The following is a 25,344-nucleotide window of genomic DNA, read 5'->3' as shown; positions in this document are numbered from 1 at the left end:
TATGACAAAAAAAAAACCACCACTCTCTCTTCAGACCTGCAACTGCCTATATCCTATTCTTAAAACCAATAACCAAGCAAGAAAAAGTAGCTCTGGATAAGAGACAGATGGGTCAGATCAATTAGCTCTGCTCAGAAGAATACCAAACAAATTAGTTCCTGAATTAAACTAAACCTCTGTGTATTGTTGCCTCACGATTAGTCAAGGTACTTCAGATAATTTTTGCTCTTCATTCTAGAACCTTCGAGGACAAATTCTGGCTTCTGAATTATACTTCTTGCCCCTACTTACAGCTTAGAAGCAGCTCAGCTCTTAAGTCTTATTCCAGGCTCTTCAGTTTTATCATCTACACACTGTCAAGGTCTCCTAACACCAAAACTTTAACACAAAGCTAAGCTTTTACTAATTACAAATACTCTGAATCTTCCAAAATACTGTAGTGACATCACAGAACCCAGAATCACTACCAAGCAACAGAACTTCAACTTCAGTCATTTTCCTTACAAAATATAAGACAGTGATTTTAGAGGAAATTAACTGTGAGTAGTTAATTAAAATGTTCATTTTATTATTCACCTCAAGTGAAAGGCAATAAATCTTCACAATTCAATAAAAGGCTGTAAGAAAGTTCTGAAATCTACAGGCAAGTTGTTCCTTCTCAAGACATGGACTTAACGCTAAATATTTTAATTGGAACCAAGTTCACATCACAACACACTGTTGGGTTCTTCTCCTCACCCCTTGAAATGCAGAAGATAAAAAGACATTGTGTACTCAGCTGTAAGCGCATAATGCCTATGGAAAACCATCTTGCACTCCACCTGCATTTTGCTACTACCTTCCACATATTGGAAGTCTTACATAAGAAATTATGACGACACTACAGATCAACATCCACATTATCTGCTTTTCTCCTAACACAATAAATAATAAATAGAAAGGGACAAATTAACAGACAGCTCAAGAAGGTATCACTGACTGCACTACTACCACATGCATGAATGGAATGGGACAGGGCAACGATACAGACCAACTGGTGGAAGCTGTGAACTGTTGCAAGCTGTGAACTGTTGCTAGCCCTTCTTTTAAGAGGAAATGAGTATTCTGTTTTAGAGGTAACAAAAATTTCTTTGCTATGGAAAAGAAAGGAGAGAAGCACTCTTTCCATTCCAACACTTTCTCTGCCAATATGTTTTCTTTCATTTGCTCCCTTTATTTTTCTTTACTTACCTTTGTTCCAGGAGGCAATCCTTCCAACTGTTTAGGCTTTCTAAATGTTCGGTGATGCTGAGTCTTGTGATCCATTTTTTCTTTGCAAGTCAAAAACTGCAGTCTACACTTAGTGCAACGGTATATTCCTTTTTTCTTGGAAAAAAAGGAAGCCAGTCTAGAGTAAGCAAGGACATCACAGAAAACAAGATTCTAACCCTATTCTGTCTCAAAGAACGGCTATTCCATTTGTAAAGATCAACCTGACAAACTCTTAATGTTGCACAAGGTCAAGATACTCTGTACAGATGTAAAGCAGTGTCGATTCCAAGAAGGAATCAGGTTACCAGTCACAGTAAGACAACATGGTAATCCACAATCTTTTCTCTACTTGAATCTGTGAAGGCCATTCTAGTAAACTCCAAAATAAAGCAGAACATTTGGCAATGACCTAATGAAGAAAGATTTTTTTTAAAGAATATCCAGAGATTTTTAAGCAGGAAACTCCTGTCATAAAAAAACATGCCAGTCTAACAATTCACTTAAAAACTTCTCACAACAAGCAGCTCTAGGTCTTCATATTTTATTGACTATTTTTATCTATTAACAACTATACAAATCAATTACTTTTTTTCAGGAACTTTTTTTTAGGAAGAGATTCTTGATATTTAGCATTTTTCTAGCATTAAGCAAGCATCTGCTTACCTGATGCCTCATGTAATGATGCATATACGGTGCTCCAATTTTAATTACTTTGAGGCAAAATGGACATAGCAGATGTTTTGTATTTTCATGAACTGTTCTGAAATGTGTTTCTACATCTGAAAAAGCTGAGGATCTGTAGTTGCATACCTAAAATAAGAAATGTTACTTCTTGTTAAAAGTCTATAAAAAGTAAAAACAGACGTGGTGTGTGTGTATTATGGGGTGGGCAGAGGGAGTAAGTAAAAACAAAACAAATTCTGAAATACCTGGCAAACATATGGCATTTCACCTGGCTTATGATTGTCCTTCATATGTTGAAGAAGAACTTGTTCTGTTTCAAAGGATAATTCACAGATTTTACAAATAGCTAGAAAAAGCAAAAAGCAAAAAAACACAAATTAGTTTGGGATCATAATTCAATCAATTATAATACATACATACACGTGAACCGTATAAATATATAAAGGGAAAACAATCTAATGATCTTCCAGCTCTTCATATGAGACTCTCAACAACTTCAGGAATGTGAGGTCCTTCAACAGTATGAACTCTTGAAATAAAGTTTGCAATTAAAAAAACCAACAAAACAGGAATACCCTCCAACTTAAAAAAAAAAAGTTTTCCAGATACACTGCTCTGACAGAAGCTGAATGACTGTCCAGCTTTTGCTTACAATCCTCCAGATTATTGCCCTTGAAGTACAACGGTTTCATTCTGAATTTACTAACCAGCAAAAGACAAGTGAAAAAATATCTAAAATTTTAGGCTACAAAAAGGTTCGGTGCAACATAATCCAACTTACTAGAAGACTCATAAGGTGTGTGTGTACTTTCAATGTGGCACTGCAGCTGGAATGGGGTGGGAAACTGACGGTAACAGTGCTGGCAGGTGGTGTGGCTTTCCCAGCTTTCACTGCTCTGCTTCTCAAGCTCTAAATGATGTTTCATGTGGTTCATAAACCTTAAAATGAGAGTAAACAGGTGAAAAAAGATGTACACAGACATTATGCATTACATATCACACGCAAAACACAAAGGAACCTTAGAAACACTGTTCTGAAAGCACTTTCGAATATGAAGAAATTCGAGAAGTAAATACTTAAAATATGCCAGCCACTCAGACCTCATCACCACCAGTGTTCTCACATCCACACTGTGAAGCACAACTGCAGCTCTGCTGAAAGCTAATAAGTACTAAGACCATATCTTCACGTAGGACATTCATAGCTTTATCTGGAAACACCTCCACACAAAAGTGAGAGTATTTCAAGAGCTTTCTTTTTTGTAAATTGTCTTCAGACCTAAATACTTACGAAAGACAGTTTTCAAGAAATTCCACTGCGCAAACAACAACCAAAAGGTTATCAGAAACTTGTGGCAGTTCACTGCCAAAAGTCACTGTATTTTCCTTGTTAATATATCCATCTGCCTGTAGAAGGATCTATTGTAGCTAAGAAGTCTAAGCTGAAACTTATCACAAAGTTGGCAGCTCAGTCATTTGTGGAACAGTAAGTTGTCACAAGAACAGGCTAGCTGCATAACCCACTACTGCTGACTTCATAAATCAATTTATTTTGAATGGGTTTCATTTTGAGAACAAAGGTCCAAAAAATTTTCCACTAGAATTACAGAGAATATATGTATTTACATTGCCCACCATAATAAATAAAGTACACAAAATACCTTGGAATACAAATTCTTAAGTAACAAAAATAAGTATTTCATATGGAGAACAGTAAACTGCTTAAATATGTAATATTGGCATTTTCACTTATACAGATACTTAACAGCAAGTTTAATGTTCAGAGTTTAAAGAAACTTTTGTTCAAAAACATGGGTTTGATGTTAGCACAAGGCTGTTCAGTTTGACTTGCAGACTATGCCCTTGAAAGAATAGTCCATTTTTCAGTTTTACGTTCTGCTACTTCAGCTTCCCCTAAAGAATGCACATGAAAAAAGAGAATGACCTTAACTTCCAAATGAACAATGACATGGATTGGTCTACCTATTAAAACAGCTTACTGAAGCTTTTTGTAGCACTTGGAAGTAAAATTACTCCATCAAAATAACAGTTGTTACATAAGCAAATGACCAACTATTAGTCACTGTGAATCCCTAAAGAGAAACAACACTCACATCTACTGACAACACCATCAATCAGGATGGTAAATTGTAGAATACTTTGTTGTTGCCTTTTCCAACCTTTAAGTGCTATCACTGCTCTCATTAGAACTACACTATTTCCATTAGACAAGATTTGTTCTCTAATCTGTAAATAAGTTAAAAGCTACAGATAAACACAAATACTAAAAATTAATTCAATTTCGGTTCAATAATCCAGCATTAATAGTTTGCGAGACGCACAAAACAAATCTTTTCTATTCCAAATAGACAAATTTCAAACGCATGACATTAACTGATACGGGTTGTAAATCATTAAAACATTAAGGAAGCAAGTTCAAGTACCTTATATTATTTTTAAGAACTTTCAGACAGCTGAAGCACTTAAATGTTGTATGAGTCTTCTGCTCCTGTTGTACCTGTTGGGTATCACCTTCATGTTTCCCATAATAGAAATCATTAACTAACATAATCAATTTTCCTTTCTCATATTCAGTAGTCTTGCTTGTTGCAGTAGAACATTCGGTTTGGACCACGCCCAGAAAAAAGTCATTAACCAGATCTGGACAACAATACTAGACGGAAAGGGATAGAAGAGACAGAGACAAAAGGTGTAAGACTCCCTTAACAAACTCCATCAGCAAAAACAGCATCTTAAAACTGCAACTGCCTGCTAATTAGAGCTACATGCAAAGCTTTTCAATTCTGTGACACACTGACTCAAACCCACACTCACATACGCAATTTTAACTCTGAACTGATCTTTCAGTAACATTTAGGTAATAAAATACAAAGTATTTTTAACACTAAATAACTATTCTCATAGTTTCATGTAAATAACTTTCCAGTTCAAATCAGAATGTCAGCGTTGCGTAGTGGTGCCTTACTCATTAGAAAAATGTCTATTTCCTAAAATTTAAAAACAAGAAAGAAAAGCAACTCTTATACAGTATTTTACTGACAAGCACAAGTTTATTGAGGACTTCATACAAAATTTTCTTTTACTTCCTTAGGGAGGACATTTGTTGAGAATTGCAAGGTTTTTTTTCAGCTTTACTGAAAAATTTAGAAGTTCTAGGTCACACAACAGACACCTCACTTGTATTCACCTGAAAGAGTAGACAATGAATGCTTAACCCAATAGCTGTACTACAAAGCTTAATGCTTTAATAGCATATCCTATATGAGATACTTCGTGCTATCAAGTTTGTAACCATGAACAAAACCAGAATGCTCATCTCCCACTGGGAAACAGGTCTTACCATGCATGACTACCATGCATTTGTTCATTTTCTGGTGCAGAAATCAAAGACAGCACACTTTTTGTAAATAGGAATTTTAGAAAGTTTTTTTTTTGTCATCCATGGCTCTTTCATTCATTTAAAGTACCAAGTACAAAAGCAGTTCTTTACAAAAAATGATTAGAGAAAGATAACATTTCTTAATTGTGTTTTGAAGCAAAATAGGACACTAGCTATAATTTATCTTAAATCGTTCAAACTACAACAATTTGTGTTACCAGCAACTGAGAGCATCAAAAACTTCTATTCCAAAGTAATTCATACAGCTTTTTGCATGACTTATTCTTGCATGCAAAGACATTTCTGTTCTCTCTGAAATGGAATAGAAGCCTGAGAACTGTGCTAATCTATACCAAATTATAAAAAAAGCATTTTCCAGGAAATGTTTCTGAAAACAACAAGTAGACTTCATAAAGAGTAATGGATGCATAGTTTATGAAAGCTTTGTTTATCCCTTTAAGCATGAATTACAAATTAACGTTTTTCCCTCAGAAGACTTTTCAAGTTTCCATATGATATATAAAGGAAAAAAAGTTTAATTTACAAGGTTATCTTTGCCTTAGTAATCACCTACCACAGATGTGGGTTAACAGGCTGCTACTAGCAGTAGTAGTGGGCCAACTTGCATTGCTACTATAGACAATTCCTTTCATCAAATTCACGTATTATCTGGCCAAATGTTCAAAAAGTCACAGCTGAGAGAGAGAGAATTCACAGAGGCAGCATATATGCCTCATTTCATTGGAAAAAACAATGCCCAAAGTAACAAGACTTAGGGCTCTACATCTCCAGTCTTTATCTCTCTGACTTCACAACACTTCAGCCCCACCTAATCAAAGCTAATTGCCAGACTATCTACAAACTGAAACATTTTTCACGACCAGAAGCCCACTTTAGTTTATAACGTTCATCATTCTCAAATTATTTTACCTTCATATGATTTTTTAGAGGATCCATAAGATTGAAATGAATATTGCACTTCGGACAAGCTCTTGGAAATGGCCCTCCATTCTTAATGTTGCTTGATGCAGTATTTGAATCTGTAAAACACATATAAAAGTCAGAATTTGCAATCAGAATAACTGATTTGTTAATTATTATTCTAGCAAAACATACTATTTGAAATGAAACTGCAACTGATGTGACAGAAGCGACCATATGCAACATTTTACTACCATCTTTTAACTAAAATTCTTTCGCCCAAAATCAACTTCAGTTTGTTCAGTTCATCATACACTTTTACAAAATCTTAGTAATCACAGAAAAACGGGAGGTGACAGGAACATGATAAAGACAAAGCATTAATTCTGTCCTTCCCACATACCCCCAAAACGAGACAGATTTTGTGATATTTTTAAGAGCTTTAAATTCTTGAAGAAGCACACAGAACTACTTTTATGTCAGGACCTAGTCATCATCATACAGGGATAAGAGAACTGTTTTTGAAAGTAATTTCACCACCTGGTTCTCAATAATCAGCCTACTTCTCTCTGGCAGTAGCTGTAACCTAGGCCTATTCAGCTGCATCACTCCTTTTGAACAAATGTGTCTTTAGAGAACAAATCCTCTAAATAACTACTCCCAGGAATGGATGGAAGTAAAGAATAGTGTTCTTATCAGACTAAATTAATACCTTTCACACAAATTAAAACAGAAATAAAACCAAAAACTGTCTCATCTCTAACTCTAGTGAGTAAACCCAATCTTCCAGTCCTCTCCAAAGTGCAAAAAAGCACCAGTGAGAGCTACTTTTTCAGAAGTTCTCTTGCATATACAAGTCATTCACAGATCTGGAGGACTCCATGCAAACTAAGCAGGTTAAAACAGATTAAACTAAAAAAAAAGTTTACACGTAATATCTCAACTTCAGGGTCAGATGCACTCTGCAAGGCTATGAAACACAGATACATTTACCTTATAGCAAGGATAGAAATACAGGTTAAGAGATGGTTACGCAACAGCCTCATACATCTCGTCAGAAAAATAATCTTGCACAGCCACACACTAAATATGGATCAAGCAGTATTTTTCCAAGAGCATAACATTACTGCTAAAAATCATAATTCAGCAGGTAATCCTTCACACGAGTGGATGACCGTGCAAGAGATGTAGTGCACAACAGCGATGCTATAGTCCTTAATATTGAAGTTTGTAAAATACTTTGACAAGTCTGCTGAGGGCAAACTAAGTTGGAAAGTTTTACAGCAAACCTAGTGTTCTGTAGTGCCTCAGTTCTGAGGCACACCACATTTGTATGCAAGTATGGAACTTAGAGACAAACTCATAAAAATCAGGTTCTCAGTAAATATGATGTAGTTCTTCATTCCTGAATACAGATAAGAACCTCTTTTGTACATTTTAGGCTGCAATGCACTGTTTTACCTAACGCAGGGAGGAGGAAACATTTCCATCAATATTTCATCTTATAGCCACTCTCTGCTGTTTGCTGGGAAAGAGTCTGACAGTAGAACAGCTGCAAACAAGACATGTAAAAACAAATATGAAATGATTCCATACAATAGAATCACTCTGTAGGTAGCTTCTCATTTTAGTATTACAGGAGAAAATACACAGATGGAAATATCTCAAAGTTGAGAATAAGTCCTGATCTTTTATGATCAGCTGGAAAGCACTTTTTGGCTGAGAAGGAAACATGGTTGCTTATTAATATACTGAGACAGCCAGACTACCTCTTTTCTCGAAGGGAAAGTCATTCAAAGAGCAACCTGAAACTTGAATTCTCCTCCTCCCTTTCTATTAGTATTTTAAACTGTATCAAAAACAATCACTGCAAAAGAAGGATAGAAACTGCAAAAAACACTTGGCAACAGTTAGTCCAAGTAGCAGGATCACAGAACTCAGGAGGAACGCACACAGGTGTTTTTGTCTTGCACCCCACTCAAAGCAATACAGCAGTTAAGATCTCCCTAACATAATAAACCATACAGGAGTAAACAAAATGATATCCAACTCAATTTTCTCAAATCAGCTGAGAAAAGGACAAAAGCCAAGATCTATGGCCCCATCCCTGAGCTCAAAGACCATATTATGCTCAGTTGAACTTCTCTGGTCTGCTGTTTACATCCTCACTCACACTAATCTCAGATAGATGCACAATAACTAACCAGCTGGTTTCTGCAGTGCCTGCTATTTGGAATGACTTAGGCCATTCTGATGGAAAGGTCTTTCACGAACAGCTTCTGTTCAAGCTAATTTAACTCTATAAAACATTTGAGATTTTATTTTGTACATAAAATAATACCTAAGATGAAAACAGTGTTATTTCCAGCAAGTGATCACAGCATGCCAATTTGCCCGTTTCTGAAAATAAATCAATTCACTGATTATTTGCAATATTTCTGAGACAAAAGTCCCTAAAAATACTTCTAAAAATGTCGAGGCCTACTACCTAATAACCTGGCCCTTAAGTACTTGACTTCATCTTGTCCTGAAACCAGCACATCCATTACTATAAGATTATCCTTGGACTAGGGACCCAGTCAACATTATCTTGACACAGAGATCAATCTCTAAGCAAACCTGAAGCACCATGTCAGCACATCTGAGGTCACAGCACAGGTCTTGTCAGAATCTCACAATCACAGGCTGCACACAGCCTTAATACTATGCATGATAAGGTATGCACTTGCAGAAAACTAGTCCAAGACATTGATCTCCACTATCATCTATCCAACTGTTCCAATAATTTCTCTTGTTGTAATTAGGAGCTGAACTATTATCTTAAGAACTTTCTTAATGATCAGAGATAACTTGTTACATAGAAGTATTCCAATATTTAAGAAAACAATCCTCTGCTCCACATCTAAGCTGTTTTTATTCAGTGATAACTACCTACACCAAGCAAACTGTCTTCCTGTCCAGTCCTCTGAGGCAGATTCCCAGCAGGAAAGGCTGATGTTTGAGCATCTGGAAATTTATCACATTATGCCTCATATGTACTCACTTGCTATATTTTCCTATTTCTTCTTTACTTGACCACAAAAAGTTTTCATACAGCTGTTACAACTTCTGCACTCTTCTGCATTGCTGAATCCACCTCAGCACAAGGCCACCAACCCACATCAGTCATGAATGCTATATATTTAATTATGTATAGCTGGGTAGTAAGGGATAGGGATAAGACAGAAGGCCTTTTTCAAGAATCTTCAGTAAAATACTTCAGTTTACTACAGAAACCCTGATTTCAAAAGAAAAAAATCCTTACATGTTAACAAAATTAGTAATAATTCCTATTACAAAAAAAAAAAAAAAACAAAACCCAAAACCTTCACCTATCTGTGACACTTAAAATCTCCTGAGGATTATTTTATACAGTAAGCTATAAAGCAAGCATTCTTACCTTGATTTATACACCTCTCACCTAATAAATTCCCTCTTTCAAAAAAGTTATAACCATACTAGATCACAGATCCATTTGCGTTTGAATTTTGCTGTTCATTCATTTAAAAAACCATCTATTCTAAGGCATTTTTCAAAAATAAACAAAATTTATTTTAAGTATTATTTAATATCTAACTGGTATAAAACAGGTCTTGGTTTGATTGTCATCTTAAGGTGGCTTCGGTCTGATACATTGAAACAGAAGTTCCTGGTACCACTGATGCTTCAGACTAGTTTGTTCAATGCAACAGACCACACAGCCAAAACTGTCAGACACCTTCACTTCACTCTCCTGCTGAAAACCTTCCTAAATGTTTTGTAGCCATTATGAGACACTTGGCTACTGCAATGCACATTGTATCATTGAATGTGATATTTAGAATTACCTATGTGTTACATTAGCCTTCAGGGTCGTAAAGGAGCATAAGACATTCAATGAAGGTTGAAACAGGAATTACAAACCTTTCAATATCTGAATTGTGCATGTATCTTACTGAAATAGACATACACTAAGTACGGAATATTTAAGACACAATGAATTACAATCCTTGATGCCTTTAAGTGTTTCATTTTTCTGGATAAGAGCCAAATATACATAATTATTAAATATGCAAGTTTCCTAAATTAGAAAGTTATAACTATACTAATATCTGTGCTTTGAAGAACAGGAGTTGAAACCAAACCATGTGCAATGAATAAAACCCTTGCTTACTTTAGAAAAAGCTGTTTGTTCCACTAAGAGGAGAATCAGATCACAGACTAGTTGGACACATGCAAAGAAATGTACTGCCTTCACTGATGAGCAGCTGCAGCAAATACCTAAACTAGACACACAAAAAATTATCATATCAAGCAGAAGAGACTAGCAATCTACAACTGGGTTTATGTTACTTCTATTATGACTGTTAGGCCATTCGTTTTACATAGCCCATTACCATACAAACCAGAAATTTTTTTATCTATAACTTGCTGATAGGATTATGGTCAGTTATTAGAAAAGTGCAATCCTTTACAAAAAAAGGGGAAATTTCAAATTACAGTGTGTTTACGATTGAAGATACTACGTGCTTTCATCTGCTATGACCAAAAAGTGGTTTGTTCTGTTTTTAAGTAGGTAAAATAGTTCCTGCTGAAATACAACTTAGCTAGTTGAAAAAAAAAAAAAAAATTGCCAAACAATATTCTTTCCTTTTCCCTTTCTACAAGGATCCTTTTGATCCCATTTATTCGAAGTGCTACATATAGCAGTCAGGAAACCAAGATAATCATCACTGGGAATCCACTCAGCAGACACAGGAAGTTCTTCTGGCACTGTTCCACAGCCCCTCTCTTGCTAACAGCCATTCCTATTCATGTTAGCCAAAGAGTGTTTGATATGAAGAAAATAAGCCTTTATCTGTCAAAAAGATTACAGTGGATCTGGCAGTATTCTTTTTTAATCTAAATGAACATTACACAATAATTCAATCTAAAGCAATAAAAAGCCAAGTCTGACAACACAAAGTTCTGAGGTTTATTTCATTAAGCATTATATAGCCACAGTGTAATATATAGGGGAAGAAAAAAGCTCTAGACTTCTACATTCTAAAAATTTTATTTAAAATTACAACCCAAAGATCTGCACCACACTTAAATGCCATTACTCTGTTTCTTTCTTCTACCAACTACTACAGTCATACCCACCTGTCAGACTCACTGTTGGCTCTGTCTGGTACTGTGGAACTCCCGAGCTCTGTCTCACACCGAACAGTATACCAGATGTATTATCTGGTGCATCTGGTGGAGAATCCATAATATAATCCTAGTAAGATATTTTCAAGAAGGAAAAGAAATTTGAGGTTTAACATTTTTTTAATTTCAGGCTTCAAAGGGTTTATTCTTAAAAACATATGATTGCTTACAAGTACTCATAAGTACTCATCTGTAAATCAAGTTAATTACAGTGTCCCCAAAATAGTTTATTTTGACATTTTAGAAGTATGCAATTCTTACCAGTGCTTGTTAAATTACTCATAGCTGTATCTCCAAAAAATAGCCGTAAGACCCAAGAAAGAACATTTTATGAAACACAACTTGAACTATGTAGATTGCTAATGGTACCTGCTTTTGTACAAGTCTTATGATATTTCAAATTGTACTCAATTATTTTTCTAAGAAAACTGTAGTGCTTTCTTCCTTCAACACAAACTCAGACACTTATCTTTTTCTCTTTCACTCCTATGTAATAGCTATTTGTATTTTAAAAGATCTGAAATCAGAACTCAGGTGAACAAACTTGCTGCACACGACCAAGCTTTAATGAAAGCCAACAATACCTACAGCACACTGACTGTGAGCAGCACTCAAATTCGTGATGTCGTTATGGTTTGCCTTTTTTTTTTTTAAACATAGAATAATTTCAAAAGGGCTTTTTGGAATAATACACTCCAACACGATTTTCAAAGCACAGCTAATGCGAAAGTAGGTTCATGTTTCTCAGCATCTTGACACTTTTGCAAGTACAGGTACCCTTCTACCCTTCAGTTTAACAGGTTTGTCCTTTAGCAAGACCCATTATTTAAAAAATGAAATAGTCTTCATTTCTCAGCTGCAGCACTGAAAACTACTAAAACTGAACAACCTCCGTGACCACTTACTAAGTACTGCTTGAAGAAACCTGAGAGAACCATGAAAGTTACTTCTCCTTACAAATATTTAAAGCTAGAGGGTAAAGTTGGTGAAAAACACTGCCCAAACTTCATCAGTGCTGCTCACATCTCAATAGGCCATTCATACTAACCAAATCTGGAAAATGAAATATTTTCAGTAATAGTAGTAATGCATTAAGAAAAACCTTATGATAGAGTTGCATTCAATTTCAACATTAATGTATGAATGGCACTTATGGTGGCACTTGACCTTTCTACTTTGGAATAACACAATTAGTTGCACCTCATCAAACTGCACTTGAAACAAAACTAGAAAGGATTAGCTGCATATCCTTTGGAAAAAAAAATGATAACCCAATGCACATACATAAAAAAATGATTATCCAGCACCCATGCAGATGGCTGGAACTACACGATCTTCCACATCCCTTCCAAACCAACCCATTCCATGATTCTACGATACGTGCATTTTGTCATCAACGTATTCATGAAACAAAGACCACAACATCTTATGCAGTAAAGTTCAGTCCCTTAGAATGCTTCTCACCCTAGTAAGCAAGCATACAAAGGGATATTTTCACATTTAAATTGCTACATATTTAACTACCACCACACTAAGACTGATGGAAACAAGTCTCAAGGAATACACAAATACACATACAGCATTCAGGTATGATAACCTGTTTTAGGACTCCTAAGTACCAGGAAAGAATTTAATAAAACAAAAGGTGTTTCTCTCCACCCCCTCTTCTTATTGTATAACTCTTAAATGAAGACACTATAGGACCTTAATGATAATGAAGAGCCATTCTTTTCTCTGGCAAGTGATCTAATCCAATGTAACCAAATTAAACATAAATGTTCAAGAGCAGCTGTGCAAATCAGAATAATGCTAAGAACATTAATAGTTACTAAACATCTTTGCTCTACTTTTTATGAGCAACAACTACACAGGTTGTAACACATCAGGTTTTACTGAATCCATGATGGCTTCGTACGAGACAGCGAAATTACAAGCAAAGCAGCTTATCCTGTAAACCCCTCTTTTCAGCTAGTAAGCCTGTGGTAGCTCTTAGACTGGGTGGAAGACTTTGCAGAACCACCTTAACTTTAAACATGATCAGTACATCCATGAAAGTAAAACATGCCTTTCTTACTACCTTGTGTGGGCTTTTTTTGTTTGTTTGTTTGGAGAGCTGCTACCATTTCTCCAAAAGACCAGGAATTTTGACGGCATGTGTACATCTCCCTACTGTGTACTGATTGCATGAGGAGGAAGGAAGTAAAAACTGACATCCTGGAAATTCAGTCACAATATTCTCCAAATGTCCCCTTTTGTTTAAAATATTTTGGTTTTATATGCAAAACAACAGAGCGAAGTGGATGAAAATAAACATCTTCTCACGCTTCAGAAAACAAAGATGTTCTGAATAACAGAACTTTACCACATCAATGAAAAAAATCCAATCCGCATAGGTGATCTCATGTGCAGAAAGTCTAAGACTGATATTCTTATAAATGATGTTGCCAGGGCTCAAGTAAGTAAAAATAACTATATGCCACCACTCAGTTTTCCAGAAGACTAGCAAAAATACTAAACTTAAGGTGCACGGCTAGATTCCCAAACTGCCAGAACCATGCTAATTAGTAACATGCTAATTAATAGCCAACCCACACAGAATTAGAATGATGCACGGTATCAGACCTTTGCTCTCCCAAAATTTCACTAGGGGGAAGTGAAACCTGAATATGCTCACACCGAGGAAAGTGCCTAGCCAGTTAGGGGAGAAAAGCACAGAAGTGGCACTGGCTTACTGCAAAGCATTCTGAGTGCTGACTTATAGAAAAATCTTCATCACTCCTAACGAATGCATCTTAAAGAAGATAATAAGCCTATGCTACCATATACAATAGCAGGAGCTCCGGATTCATTAGGACTGGCATAGACAGTACCACTGAAGCCAAACTCAATTTGAAACATTTTGAAACTGAATTAACAATAGCGCTGTAACAAGAATACAAAAAGGAAGAATCAAGTTGGGAAGGAATAGAAAATGCAAGAATGAAAATGTAATAGGAAAGCTCAAGGCAGAAAACCATCAATATAGAGTGGTGATTTGGAGAGAAATAAAGAGAAAAGGAAAAAAAAATGCAAAAAGCCTAAGTTGTTATCGAATGAAGACAATTCAAACCAAGGACATGAACCAAAATACAGGTAGCATACATACAGCACTAAGAAGAATAAATGACAAAGTGTCAGGAGTGATATTTAAAAAAAGAAATCACAGAACTTTAACCAAGAAGCTCACTAAAAAACAGGCGGCACATCATAAAAGCCTTTCCCCCACCTCAAAGGAAAAAAAAAATAAAGTATACTATAATGAAGTGACAGGAACAATAAAAGGATAAGGGAAATTATTGTAGATAAAGCTGAAGCTGAAAATTAATTCAAAATCTGGAAGATTTCAGTTGAACACATGAAAGACCCACTTTCAGTATGTTTTAAGAAAGGAAAAAAAAATAACCAGCAAAACCATCAGAACAATCTTCCTAACAGTACCATGCAAAGAACGTACTTAGGATAAACTTAAAATATTACAGAGCTCATGAAAGCCATGACCAAAACGTAAAGACTTTGAGGAAACCACACAGTATGAGATCAACTCAGCAGTGCCAGTTTCTTAAGAGAACACAGAATACATATGCACTGGACTTCTCTGGAAAAGATGGATGGAAAATGGAAGGAAGCAATCTTCTGCAGCAGAGATTCTGCAATACACCTTAACACTCTTTCAAAAGAATTAACATGCGTACTATGGCATAAATAAATATTTATTAAAAGAAAACTCACAGACTTGAAATATTTGAGTATGTTACATGAAATAGACCTTTCCATGTTAACCTGGTCTGCTTGATAATACAGATTAAAGAGCACTACAGAGGCAATCTAGGTATAACATATAATCAGATGCCCAAATATCCATTATTTTAGGCTTTTAAAGACACCAAGATACTGATTCAGCTACCATGTTTTACTAGATGTAACCCAAAATATCTCTCTGCAAATTCCCAATCAGCTGCTTAAGACTGAAAATTGGCAAGTGTGAGTTCCTCCCTAATGAGCTAGCAAGAGTCTCCAGGCAACAATTCCACTGTATTGTTTTTCTTTATAATCCATCTTCCCCTCCTCCACAATGATTTAGAACAAATCTTAAGAATTCAGCATTTCAAATACTGATGCTGCAACTTCTAATCGCTTGCTTCCTTGTTCTCATACTATTTTTTTTTACTACAGCTGCTAAATAAACCAAAAAGAAAAACACTTAAGAAGCTACTACATTCTCTTAAGCACTAAAACTCCAGAAGAAGCATTGTAAAAATTTGGTGGGAAATATGCAACACTACTTTAAGCACCAAAAGAAGTCACTGAAATATTAAATTAATTCATCAATGTTGAAGATTCATTTCTAAGCAGAGAATGTATCTCTGTAAAATCTAGAGAATGAGAATTTCCATCATTTCTCCACATAACCTAAACACCACTGATGCATGACTAACAATCATAGAATGACTTGGGATAGAAGGGACCTCAAGGATCACCAAGTTCCAACACGCCTGCCACAGGCAGGGTTGCCAGCTCAAGATCAAGTACTTGATCAGATTGTCCGGGGCCCCATTCAATCTGGCCTTAAACACCACCAGGCACGGGGCATTCACAATCTCTCTGCGACACGTGTTAGAGCATCTCACCACTCTCTCTGTAAAAAAATGTTCCCCTGACATCTAGCCTAAATCCCCCTTCCTTTAGTTTAAAACTGTTCCCCCTTGTCCTATCACTATCCTGTGTAAAAAGTTGATTTTCCTCAAACACCCTTTAAAAACTGGAACACTTCAACGAGGTCTCCCTCTAGCCTTCTCTTTTCCAGGCTGAAAAAGCCCAGTTCCTTCAGCCTATCTTCATAGTAAAGATGCTCCAGGCCTTGGATCACCACTGTGGCCCTCTCTTGGACCCTCTCCAAAAGCTCCACATTTTTCTGTGCTGGGCCCCAGACCTGGACGCAGTACTTCGAGCTGGAGCTTCATGAGAGCAGAGGGGGGCAACCACCTCCCTGACCCTGCTGGCCACTCCTCTTCTGATGGAACCCAAGATACCATTGGCTTTCCAGGCTGCAGGAGCACACTGCTGGCTCATGTTGTCTCTCCCATCAACCAGGACCCAAGTCCCCCTTCTGCAGAATTACTCTCAAGGAGTTATCCCAGTTTGTATGCATACCTGGGATTCCCTTGACCCAAGCACAAGGACTACACTTTGTTGAACCTTGTCAGGTTTACAAGGGCCCTTTAGAATTTATCAAGACCCTGCTGGATGGCATCCCTTCTTTCTGCTATATCAACTGCACCAGTCATCAGCAAACCTGCTGAAGGTGCAACTCGATTCCATCACCTATGTGATTGATAAAAGATGTTAAAGAGTGCAGGTCCCAGGATGGACATCCATCAGCCTCCATGTGGACATGTTGACCACAAGCCTGTCTGCCACCTTCCAAGTGATTCCTTATGCAATTAATAGTTCATCCTTCAAATATATAACTCTTCAGTTTAGAGATAAAGATGTGGTGGGGAACCATGCCAAAAACCTTTCAGAATTCCTGATAGATGACATCAGTTGTCTTCCCTTTGTCCACTGATTTCATTTAATACAATGCTGAGTTTCATTTAATGTAACACTAGTGTTACTAGCTAAAGCTATCATTCTCAAGCCAAGCAGCACATCTGATACTTAGAAAGAGTTTGTAAAATCAGTATTATCAATATATATTTTCATTAACTAGTGCAAGATTATGGTTCTACAATCTTTACAGTTTATGTAATACTAGGTTCTAAGTCTAGTCAAGGTCTTCAAGTTATTTAACTATGTGAATCAGTATGTTCCTCAATTTATTCACTATTACATCTGAGTATTTTAAAATTTAAGGGAATAAAAACTCACCTGATTGAGTATGACAGGCTGTGTTGTTACAGAGGTCACTGGCCTGGATACAGGTTGGGCCACTAGAGGAACCGTGATATTTCTTGATACTGGCTGTGTCGTGACTGGAATGGTTACAGGTCTGCTAACAGGCTGTGATATTCCAGAACTTGATCGGGTCATCTGCTGTGTTGATAAACATCCAGCAACCGGTCTCTGCAGCGTCTGTGAAGCTCCTGAAACATTCACTGGTCTAGACAATGGCTGAACTGCTACAGAGCTAGCAGTAGATCTGGATACAGACTGAAACACTGATGAAACAGGCATGGCACTGGGACTGGAGGCAGGTGTTGCATAACGGTGACTGTCAGACTTGAATGAAGTAACTGTACCTGTTGCAAAGGATTCCAAAGTTAACATTACATAATTTTTGTGGCCAGATATTACATAAAGAGTTGTGGTTCTGTGTGTGTTCGTTTTTTTTCCAATTACCATACGAGGACAATATAATACCGCTACTGGGTGCACCATTCTGTATCTGCCTTCGTGATGAGCTGAAGTTGACTCTGTTCAATATATCTGTCAAAAGTTACATTTAACTTAATTGCAGTTAAATTAATATCTCTTTGCAAATTAAAAGAAGCATTCATAACCACAAATTAAGCCAAGTAAGATTTGACTTATAATATTATTTCTAAATTAAAAACCTGGCAAAACAAACATCATTTGTACAAATTAAGATATGTTTTACCCTATTTATCTTAAGCTGGCTAGTTTACCTAAGAATCTCAGTTTTATTTTCTTGGAGATAGTTGAACATACAAATAAGAGTGCAAACAAAGTATGAACATTTCATTAATATTTAGCTGATCTGATTGTAAGAAATGCATTTATTCACTTCTCTTTGTAGCATGTAAGAAGTCCCCCAAATGCTACCACTGCTTCAGAAAAAAGGAACCATTTTCTCTCAATAACTTCTAAACTCCAGTTTCCAGCACCAAAGGAAATCAAAGAGAAGACTTAAGAGTCATACTGGAGTGGACTGATTTTCTAACATATCCTAGATAGCAGTCTATTACTAGAACTCTAATTTTTTTAGAAACAAGTTAAGTTTCTTAGATTTGATGCTTACTCCCTAACCAATATTCCTCAGCTATCTCCATCTTCACATGGGGTTTTAGGTTAATTCTAGAATGCTAAAATAACATTCACCAAATCAAAATACTCTTCTACCACCAGATTCTCAATTAATTTCATGTTGCTGCCAGGTTTCTTGCTCAAACATGTGAAAACACGCATATATTAAAGCTCCAAATCAACAAGATCAGAAGTACCCTCTCAAACCAGGGTCAAATTACATCAGAATCTCAAGCAAGAGATCTTAGAACATCTATAAATCATGCTTAACCATCTTAAGGCTGTTTTCACAGATAAGTTCATATAGTACTCAGACTGATAAATAAATTGAATGGCAGCAGAGCTCAGATCACAGCTCTCAACCTGTTACCCTCACGCAGATAATACTAATGAAAAAGCAGCTGCAACAGATCCAAGCAGGCTTGCATTTTCAAGATATGATAAATTTACTTCTGCAAAAATTGTATTATTCTTACTTCAAACAACATCACCTATGAGCAAGGATTAGCTTAATTTGGGATTCACCTGAAAATGTATATTCTTCAGTTAGCAAATCCATACCATGTATTTAAATTCCAGAGTTCAACAAAACAAAAGCCTCTGTTTATCCTCACACACACAAAAAAAAAAACAGAAGAAAATAAAAAAACAAGCTATTGTAAAATCCTACAAGTTATGGTTCACAGAACATTTTCCGCTTCAGGCAGCCTGATGCAGTGAAAATTCATATCCTAAAAACATACTGACAATTTACTGTTTAAAAAAAGAACATTTATAAATTCAAAGCACTGATTTTCTGAAACTAAACTTGCGTGACAACTGACTTCTCAAAGACTTGACTTGCTCCTTCTCCTTCCCACGTATTATTTGTCCTGTTTAGATAAAACAGTATCAAACCATAACAGAAGAACATTTTAAAGCACCAAAAGGCAAGTTTATATGATCATAAAAACATAAGCAAGAAAAACACACACAGTAGCTGCAAAAAAAAAAAAAAAAAAGAACAATTGTAAGAAACATTAAAAGAAATAAAGTGCAAATTACTTTTCATCCCACTCTACTGATCCTCGGAAGTGGAAGAGTCACTTGACCAAACATTCATTGAGCCAGCATGTCAAAGCTGGGGTCCTTAACTACTTCCTTCCAATTTTCCACATTAGTCTGTGTAACAGTTAATAACTGCACTGCCAGCAGAAGGTTAAAAAGATGGCCATATATTGCAGAAAACATACCTTTCAGAAAAATTAGGAATAATAGGCAAGCCTCCATTTGCCATCAGACCAGATAGGAGTTTTCTTGTGTAAAAACCAAACAGCAGTGGTAAGGAAAGCTGAGTGCTGTGGTTTGCCTATTACCAACAAAGATTCTGCAAACCAAAGCCTGACTACTGCCAGGCAGTACTACTTACAAGCCAAAGAAGAACTGAGGTCATTCTTCCATAGTTGTTTTTGATAGTGAAGTAGAAGATTACAAGGAGAAAAATTGGGAAAGGGAAGGAAAAGAGAAAGTAAGAAGTTACACCATAAGTGATTTTACTTGTGTCAGGACTGAGCATGGACAGCTCTAGAATAAGATGCATACATTGCAAGCCTATTCTACCCACAGTTCTTGAAATTACTGAATTGTATGAAAATTATAGTTCTCACCTGCAACACGTTTTTGTACTTTATGACTTGAAAAAAACATTTAGATAGAACGATGCAATGAAACTTGGCATACTTGTTACTCTAATGTATGTCTAGCACATTAATAATCCTCCAATTCCACGATCTAATGCTAACAACCAACAGAAATCCAGAGGTCTTAGAGCTCATAACATTACAGTAAAGGGTATTTTTTCTATCCTTCTGGAAGCTTATAACTGCAGACAGATTCTTAAATTTCAAGTATTCTTCAAAATCTTCAAGAGGATCTAGACTATTTTTCAAGCATTCAAAACCATTAACCATTAATAACTATTTTTAGGTGAGCTCTAACATCAACTTCTTTAACATTTAAAACATCATTTTCAAAAATTTTAAGGTAGTGCAAAAAAGTATTAAAGATAATTCCCAGCGAGTAACAAAGTAAAACAGAGCTCAGATGCAAGATGAAAGTAATATGATTGAAGATGACAGAATAGCCAGTAATAGCTCCAGAGTCCACACAGCAGAGCGAGGGGAAGAGCCTAGTTTAACATCTTGCCTTGAGATTCTTTACCATAAACTATATACCTTCAGAAAATGCCTATGACAATCTCAAATAAAAACACAGCAGAGATGAGGCAAAACCAGACAGCGTGAAACCAGGTAGTCTTGTGTATTTGATAACCAGAGAATGCTTAGGCAAAACTTCTTAACAATTGACTACAAGCCACACATAGGATCAAAATTTGTCATTCTCAAATCAATCGAAGTAGCAAAAATAAGTATTCTCCTTCACTTACCTGCCAAAGATCAAGCACAGGACAAACACTGAATCCTTATACATCTGCTGTCACCATAACCACCTACACTCATTCCCTGTACTACCTGCAATCGGAGAAAACTACAGAACTCGATGAAAAATCTCTTAGTTTATAGGGAGTGAATGAGTTTATTAGTAGAAACCTCTAACTTAGCAGAGAGGCTCGTACTATTTTCACATTATACACTTTCCCCGATTATGCCTTTATTAATACACACTTGGACAGTTACCAGAATGATGTCCACACATTCAGACTGACTTTAAACACACAAAATGAGCAGCAGAGAAAAATAAGAGGAACTGCCGCATGAAGACTAGAATTCATGCATTTACTTTAGCAGGGAGAGGCGAGGTATCTACTTAAATATCAACTCTATTAAGAGCAATTGCATGCTTTCAGCATTGTCTATACTAGACTTTTAACCATACTATCAATGCTAAAATCCTCAAATGTCTTTGCTTCTACTTGAGAGATTTAAGCTTATTGGTACACACAGCTGCACATAACGCATATTTTAGGGCATATTTTAGGAACTAAAATTTCCAAGCTTCAGTATAAGACAACAAACTAAAAAACAGCTCTAAAATGAAGAAATCCTTAAATCTTAACACTACAAATTCTGTATTTTTAAAGCAAGTTTGAAGTTTCACACTATAAAGTATCTGTCAAATTATGGAAAATGTTATCTTACATGTACTAGCTGGCTTTGAGCTTGAGATTTCCCCGATGAAGATCGGTTCATCATCATCATCATCCTCCTCCACTTCTTTCACTCTCTTTTGCCATGGTTCTAGTTCCTCTTCCTCACATTCCATGAACAACTCTGCCATCTTGAGACTAGACAGTAAATAAATTAATTTAAAACAATATTCAATAAACATTCGTACTTAGTGAGACAGCTGTTAAGTAACAAAAATTACTGTACTTGCCAATGATCCCCACAGAATAGCTTCCTCCCCACCACATTCCACACAGGTTCAACCTGATCTGATCTAAGTGATCTCCAAAGATCAACAGTTCATTTAACTTCTGATAATTCTGAATCCTCATCTTTGCTATTAAGCTTCCAAAAATTCCCAAGACATTTCCCATATCACTTAAACTGTTTTTGAATCATTTATGTAAGTAACCACAAGAGCAAGCTTCTAAACTACAGTGGAAGGTATCCTTTAAAACACCTCTATTACAGTTATATTACTCATAAGTCATATGAATGCCCTTATCATGACAAAACATGTAATATACATGGCAAAACTGAATAACTTAAAGCCTAGATGGAGCTGTATTCTATTCACATATTTTAAAAAAATATCAAGCCAAAAAACACAACGCATGTAAACACAAAAGCTCACAACTCACCACATTTGCAAAAACTAAGATTTTACCAGGGCTTCCCATCCCTTGTTAAATAATCTTGAAAGCATTTCTGAACAGTACAGGAAATAAGACATTACACTAGTTTTCATTTCATAAAACCAAAGGGCTGCCTCTGCAATAAGCAGGATCAGGATTCACAGTAAAACAGTGAAGTTGAATGCAGTAGTGCAGCTTCCGGGCTGATCTGCTGGAAATGAGCTCTAGAGACCGACTGAGCTTTCTGATGGCCAACAGACTGACTACTGCGTCTTGTGACCAAGATGACCAACAACATCCTGGGAAGCATTAAAGAGAATGTGGCCAGAAGATCAAGGGAGGCAGTGCTTCCCACTACTCTGCTCTGCTGAGGCCACATCTGGAGTGCTGAGTCACACAGATGATGAAGGGCCTGGAGCACCTCCCATACAAGAAAAGGCTGAGAGTCCTAGAACTGTTCATGCTGGAGGAGACCGAGAGAAAATCATATCAATGCTTATAAGTACCTAATGTGCGGGAGTCAATGGATGGTGCCAAGCTCTTTTCAGTGGTGCCCAGCAAGAGGACAAGAGCCAATGTGCACAAAGTAGAACACAGGAATTTCCAAACAAACATGAGAAAACTTCTTTGAGGGTGATACAGCACTGGAACAAACCATTTGGAGAGGTCGTGGAGTCTCCTCTGCAAATACTCAGCACCCACCTGGATGCTTTCCTGTGCAGCCTGCTTTTGCAGGGGGCTGGACTAGGTATCTCCAGAGGTCCCTTCTAACCCCTGCAGTCTGTGATCCCATAGCACTTAATTGAAAGCCTTGCAATTTTCTGTAGCTGCAAGCTAATCTCTGCTCAGAAGCAGCTGGAATTATGTGAAGGTAAAAACTATTCATTTAGGCATTGATTTTGGAAACGCATCATGAACTCTGATCTTTTTCTTTGACTGTCTAGACCCCTAACACCAAAACCCTTAGTAAATGTTAAGACTTCAGGGATTGAGCTGAATCTTAATTCTGTTTATCTATTTATCAACTGCCCACATTCAATCAAGCTCGGATGTTTTAGAAATAAAGATTATGGATGATTATGGCATTAAAGACTATCAAGCCTTATATACAAAGTGATCAAAATCAAGATTATATTTATGAATTGATTCTTCTTAAACTGAATAATTAATGCGTAAAGGGTGTTTACTCAAGAATTTTCCTTGTGGTTTCCCAGGATCTTCTCTTTTCCCTAAATATTTGAAGAGCAACATATATATTAAACATTGATACAACTTCCTCTTTTGAAAATACAATGACTCAAAGCTAAGAATACCTCCTCATTAGCTTTCAACAGTATTTGAAACCAAAGTATTCTGCACATATTCAGTAAGAAAACATCTAATATCTAATAAGACGAGACAACTTCAGGACAGGAAGAATGCACTGCAAGATTGGGTGATGGACTGACAGCAAGTCTGAGACAGCTTATCACAGAGAAGCAGTCAAAATCCTGCCTCTATTTGCACTGAAGTGTGAAGAACGGGCCTGCTAATGTTGCATGCCACATTTTGGAGATAATCTAACAGTGGAGAGCTATACTCTTCCTTACTTCTGCAGATTAAGGTGCTGGAGTTCAACAAGGTGCTAAGAAAACAGGACACGAGTCCAAGCTCTTGTCACAGGAAAAAAAAGAGCGTGAAGCCTATTTCCATGTTACAGAAACAAGAGGGGCCATGTGCCAGGTTTTAAGAGTCAAAGCCAACTCTTCCTCTGTAGATGCCTTTGTTTTACTTACTGAGAGATGATGTTTGTCAAACTTCAAGGCAGAAAGCAAAGAGCATTTTAAGAGCCATTGCTCATGTAACTGAACACATATATATGAAGGCAAGAAGTATTTTTATTTAAGAAAATTAATTTTATTTCACCTTAGGAAAAAAGTAATCAGTTATAAAACATACTCAGAGAATGCGAGAGCACAAATAGTTTATACAAAAACAGGATACCAAGAAAACTACATTAGCATGTGATAACCTCAGTTGCACCATAATGTGACTGATTTTTATTTTTATTTTTTAATGTAAATTTGATAACATAAGCCTGGACTTTTAGAAGGTTATATCAACTGGTATCACCTCTTATGAGCCATTCCATTTTATGAATCAATGCACCTCAAAGAATTCTCAAGAGGTGACTCAAAAAGAAGCAATGCTTTTTAAAAGCAAGTACCAAATTATTTCAGTTCTCTCCATAGCATTCATTCCAATGCCATGAAGGGAAGCCATACTTTATCTGACATTTTCCCTGGCAACACAGTCAAACAAGTTCCTACCTTGCTCCTGTGCTGCTCCTTCAGCTGTGTTAGTATAGCTTTTCAAGGCACTAGGACACAAACCTGTGCGCATTAAAAATAGCCTGGTGTGACTGAAAGGTCAAAAAAAAAAATCAGTAGCCTAAGGAATCACAGTGCAGTAAAGGGGAACAGGTTTCACTACAGGAAATCTGCAGGAACTGCTCAAATAGTCTTCACTGCCAAAAGAAACATTTACATCAGTTTTTAGTGTACAGTTTGCTTCAAAGTTTACAGCTTTAACTTCATAAATGCAGAACATGCCTGTCAAGAATTCTGCTAGTGGTTGCTCTCAAAGCCAACAATAACAGTGACACCTTCTGCCCTCTCCACCAATATCTGCCAGTGGATGTAGCCTCCACTGCATTGTTTATTAGTTTGTTTTTACTCTGTACAAATACAAGCATGAATTCGTACGCACATCTCAAAAGCAGCCAATGGATCAGAAAGGTCCGTAACTCCAGTGACATCCCAGATATGTAATTAAAATATTTAAACCTCCATTCTAACCTAGAAAGCGTCAAGAGTTGTGAACAAGTTCTTCAAAACATTTTAAAATAACATGAGAATTCATAAAGATACAGCTTAAAAAGGCAACAATATTAAAAAAGAAAAAAGGCTTCCTGTTTTCACTATTGCACAGCTGATGTTTGTTTGCCTCTGGCCAGCAAAAACTAAGGCTAGTCATTGAAATTTATTAGGCTTACATACATAATTAACATTCCTTC

General features: G+C 36.5%; 1 protein-coding gene across 1 annotated transcript in view; it reads right to left on the bottom strand.

Moving 5' to 3' along the window:
- The window catches only part of ZNF280D (zinc finger protein 280D), a 47,346-nt gene extending 22,008 nt beyond the window's left edge, over nt 1-25,338 (bottom strand). Inside the window, 11 exon segments of the mRNA XM_019619398.1 lie at nt 1,231-1,365; nt 1,915-2,061; nt 2,181-2,281; nt 2,717-2,874; nt 4,380-4,609; nt 6,266-6,375; nt 11,420-11,537; nt 17,375-17,745; nt 17,846-17,932; nt 21,628-21,773; nt 24,599-25,338. Of these exon segments, the coding sequence (XP_019474943.1) occupies nt 1,231-1,365; nt 1,915-2,061; nt 2,181-2,281; nt 2,717-2,874; nt 4,380-4,609; nt 6,266-6,375; nt 11,420-11,537; nt 17,375-17,745; nt 17,846-17,932; nt 21,628-21,766 (1,596 nt within the window). The 5' untranslated portion in view covers nt 21,767-21,773; nt 24,599-25,338.
- Nucleotides 25,339-25,344: the final 6 nt, after the last annotated feature.

This window comes from Meleagris gallopavo, chromosome 12 (genome assembly GCF_000146605.3).
Source record: "Meleagris gallopavo isolate NT-WF06-2002-E0010 breed Aviagen turkey brand Nicholas breeding stock chromosome 12, Turkey_5.1, whole genome shotgun sequence".
Taxonomy (NCBI): domain Eukaryota; kingdom Metazoa; phylum Chordata; class Aves; order Galliformes; family Phasianidae; genus Meleagris; species Meleagris gallopavo.
Note: the sequence above shows the minus strand (reverse complement) of the source record. Positions and strands in the feature narration are given on the sequence as shown.